Consider the following 3,470-nt stretch of genomic DNA (forward strand, 5'->3'; position numbering starts at 1 on the left):
GGAAGGTCCCCAAGCCCAAAGAGGCTGTCTCCACATCCCTGTCCCCATCCGCCTCTCCAGACAGCATAGCCAGGCACCATTCCGTGCTGCTGTCCCAGGGGAATGGCAGCTCCAAGGGGGTGCGGACGTCCTCCCCGCTTCTGCGCCCGAGCAAGTACGTGGCCATCGACTGTGAGATGGTGGGGACCGGTCCTCAGGGCAGGCTGAGCGAGCTGGCACGGTGCTCCGTGGTGAACTATGAGGGGGATGTCATCTATGACAAGTATGTCCAGCCTGAGCTGCCCATCGTGGACTACCGGACACGCTGGAGCGGCATCACCAAGCAGCACATGAAGAGAGCGATTCCCTTCAAGGCTGCCCAGGCGGAGGTGAGGAGGAAGAGAAATTAAGAGTGAAAGTCTCTGTGTTACCTGCCAGACGCAACTTGAGGTATTTGGTGGCCTGCGCTGAGCTGCTCTGAGGCAGACACAAGCCTCTGTGGTGGGTTGGTTTGCTTGTTACTGCTCCATGCTGGGATCCTAAAACCTAGAAGTGAAGGAATTGAACTGAATACAAAATGGTTCATTTTATGCTTAATTGGTGGGGGTGTTTCTTTTGCTGCACTGCCTGTCTAACGCTTTCTGATGCTTCCAGATCCTGAAGATCTTGAAAGACAAGATTGTGGTAGGACACGCCATCCACAATGACTTCCAAGCCCTGAAGTACTTCCACCCCAAAGACAGGACCCGAGACACCAGCCGGATCCCGGTGCTGAATGAGAGGGCAGGGCTGCCCGGCAGGGCCAATGTCTCACTCAAGAGCTTGGCCAGGCACCTGCTCCACAAAAAGATCCAGGTAAGCGCCAGGAACCTGCAGATGGGGAGCATCCTGTGTGTCAGCCTGGTGCCCCATCCCCATGGTGGCTCTCTGTGAGATGGAGATGAAGCTTGTTCATCCTGTGCTCCTGGATATGATCAAGCTGGGGGAGCACAGGACCTCCAAAACTGACCATTAAGCATCTCACAAAAGTAGGGAGAGGACCTGTGCTCCCCAGAGAGTGCTTAAGAGATTCCTGCATCTCCTTGGCTGCATCAAAGCTTTGCTGTCTCCAAACCCCACAGCACTTCTGTCCTTCTGAGCAAGCAGACAACATGACGTGTGGAATTTTTGCCACCCCATTTATCTAATGAGGCTTTTCCCACTTTGCTCAGGTTGGCTGCAAAGGGCACTCGTCGGTGGAGGATGCTCAGACAGCAATGGAGCTGTACAGATTGGTGGAGGTGCAGTGGGAGACAGAGCTGGCCCATAGCCTGCCCCCCCGGCCCCCCAGCCCCGTCACAGACCCCGCTGCAGACAGCAACCAGTACATGGATGACCAGTACTGGCCCACAGACCTGATGGCAAGCAGCTTATGATGAGGGACAGCATCTCCTCCACGTGTCTTGGGCCAGGCTGGTGCCTGTTCAAGGTGGAGGAGGCTGCTGATGTCCTTCCCCAGGGCTTGTGCCCTATGGGCTCTGCCTGGCACCCATCTCTGCACAGGGGAGTCAGACACCCCCAGCCCTGCCCTGGGACACAGAAGTAGTGGCACTTGGACACCAGCAACTCCCAAAACCACTGTCTGCAGCCTCTTGCTGTGGCTGGGCTGTGTTCATCTGTCACTTGGTGCCCGGGGATGAGCAGGATCCTGGTGAGAGCCTGGAGGAGCCCACACAGGGGTGCAATGGCTGCAGTGGTGGCTTAAACCACAACACTAGGGCTGCCAGGGCACCTCCTGTGCCCTCTGGGAAGGGGATACCCCATGGTGGGCAAGTGGCACGTCCTCCTGTGAGAGGACTGAGGTGTCTTGCTGACGCCCAAAGGCTGCAAACCACTTGGGGCCAGTTTCCTCCTCATCTTTTTGCACAGTGAAGCCTGAAAAGTCTGGGTCTAATCAATGTCCAGCCTGGACAAGAGCATAGGATGAACTTCATTTAAATGGACTATTCACATAATTGTCCAATTCTGAATTAAAAATTGGTCTTGCTAAACCCTTGTGTATGTGCTGTGTGATCTGATCGGGCAGCTCTCCAGGAGGGAGAGGGCAGGGATGAGGTTGGCAAACCTATGCCCGTGTACCATGGTGGCAGTTCTCTGGCGTATGGGCTGCTCCCCTCTGCTCTGGGGACTTCCCTATGAAGAAGGTTGGAGGAGCAGGGGGTGGGCTTAGCTTACAGAAAGCCCAATGCAAGAGAAAGCATTGTGCTGTGTCACCTTCCAGCAGCTGGGCTGTCCCAGCTCTGGGAGCTCCCAGTGTGAAGGGGGAAGCAGCGTTGGGATTTGCCCACCCTGCACATCAGCATCCCTGCATGCAGGGTTTGGGAGTGAGAGCTGGGCCTGCTCTGTGGGCTGGGAATGATGCTGAGCTGCAGTGTGAGCTGCTGTAATAGTGTGGGGACGGGGTGATGCTCCACGGGTGACATATGGAGGTACATAGATGTACCTGTGGGAGCACCAGAGTGGGGTTTGGGGCTGGACATGGGGAGTCACTAGGGCACTGGATAGCCAAGGTCCAGCAACCAGCACTGAAGTGGAGCCCGTGTCCCCCATGGCCAGGTTAGACGGGTCCCAGGCTTTCCCAGCACCCAGAGGGAGGGAAGGAGAGCTCAGCCCCAGCCTTGGGAAGTGGCCAAGGAGCTGGGTGATGCAGGCACACCTGACGCACACATCGGTGCCATTACAAGACACATCTTGCACTTCCCATCTTAACTCCTCCCTGCCCAGCAGGGGAAGCTGGTGACAGCTCAGAAATGCTTCTAAAGATGTTGGACATGTCTAAAAAGCTCTGACCTCCCGGTGGCCCAAGCACAACCATCCTGCAACAGAAATACCAACAACCTGTGCTGCGCTGTGAGCTCGTGGTCCAGGCACTCTGCACCAGACCTGGTAGGAAACATGGTCCCACGGAAGGTCTTTTGACTCCTGCTCATGCCAGTTCATCCCAGACATGTTCCTGATCCAACAAGCTGTAAAACACAGCACCACCCTCCTTGCAAGCCCCAGCATGATGCCGTGCAATGCCAGCAGGACCCAGTGGGGTATGGGAAGGATGAGAGCCTAGGGGGTACAGGAGGAGCACAGGTTTCTCTCTGTTTCCTCCTCTCTGCTGTTTCCACCTCTCCCTGGGTGGCAGGAGGGAAGCAAAGCTGTAGGAAAGGTAAAAGCTCAGCAGACCCACCACCAGAACATGGTGGCACCCCAAAGCACTGTCTTACGCTCCTGGGAAAGCAGACCCAGAGGAAGAGCACAGCAGAGGGATGCTTTGTTTATGGTCATACAACCCAGCCCATATAACTACATCCTCTTGGGGGTATGTAGGTGTGTGGGGAGCTTGCACAGGGCACCCCGCAGCTCCATCTGACACCAGCTTGATGTCATCCCCCCCTGTATTGCCACCACATAGCAGTGACTTGTCCTAAGCCGTGTGGTGGCTCGATGTGTCACACGGGTGT

The 3,470-nt window shown here is 56.1% G+C and overlaps 1 protein-coding gene across 1 annotated transcript; it reads left to right on the forward strand.

Moving 5' to 3' along the window:
- Nucleotides 1-8: 8 nt before the first annotated feature.
- Nucleotides 9-1,394, forward strand: LOC104402696 (apoptosis-enhancing nuclease-like; the record flags this gene model as incomplete). Its single annotated transcript, XM_010010643.1, has 3 exons — nucleotides 9-368; nucleotides 634-834; nucleotides 1,191-1,394. Coding segments are annotated over 3 exons (765 nt in total), but the record flags the coding sequence as incomplete, so codon positions are not given.
- Nucleotides 1,395-3,470: the final 2,076 nt, after the last annotated feature.

Source organism: Nestor notabilis, unplaced genomic scaffold (genome assembly GCF_000696875.1).
Source record: "Nestor notabilis isolate BGI_N333 unplaced genomic scaffold, ASM69687v1 scaffold2703, whole genome shotgun sequence".
Lineage (NCBI taxonomy): Eukaryota > Metazoa > Chordata > Aves > Psittaciformes > Psittacidae > Nestor > Nestor notabilis.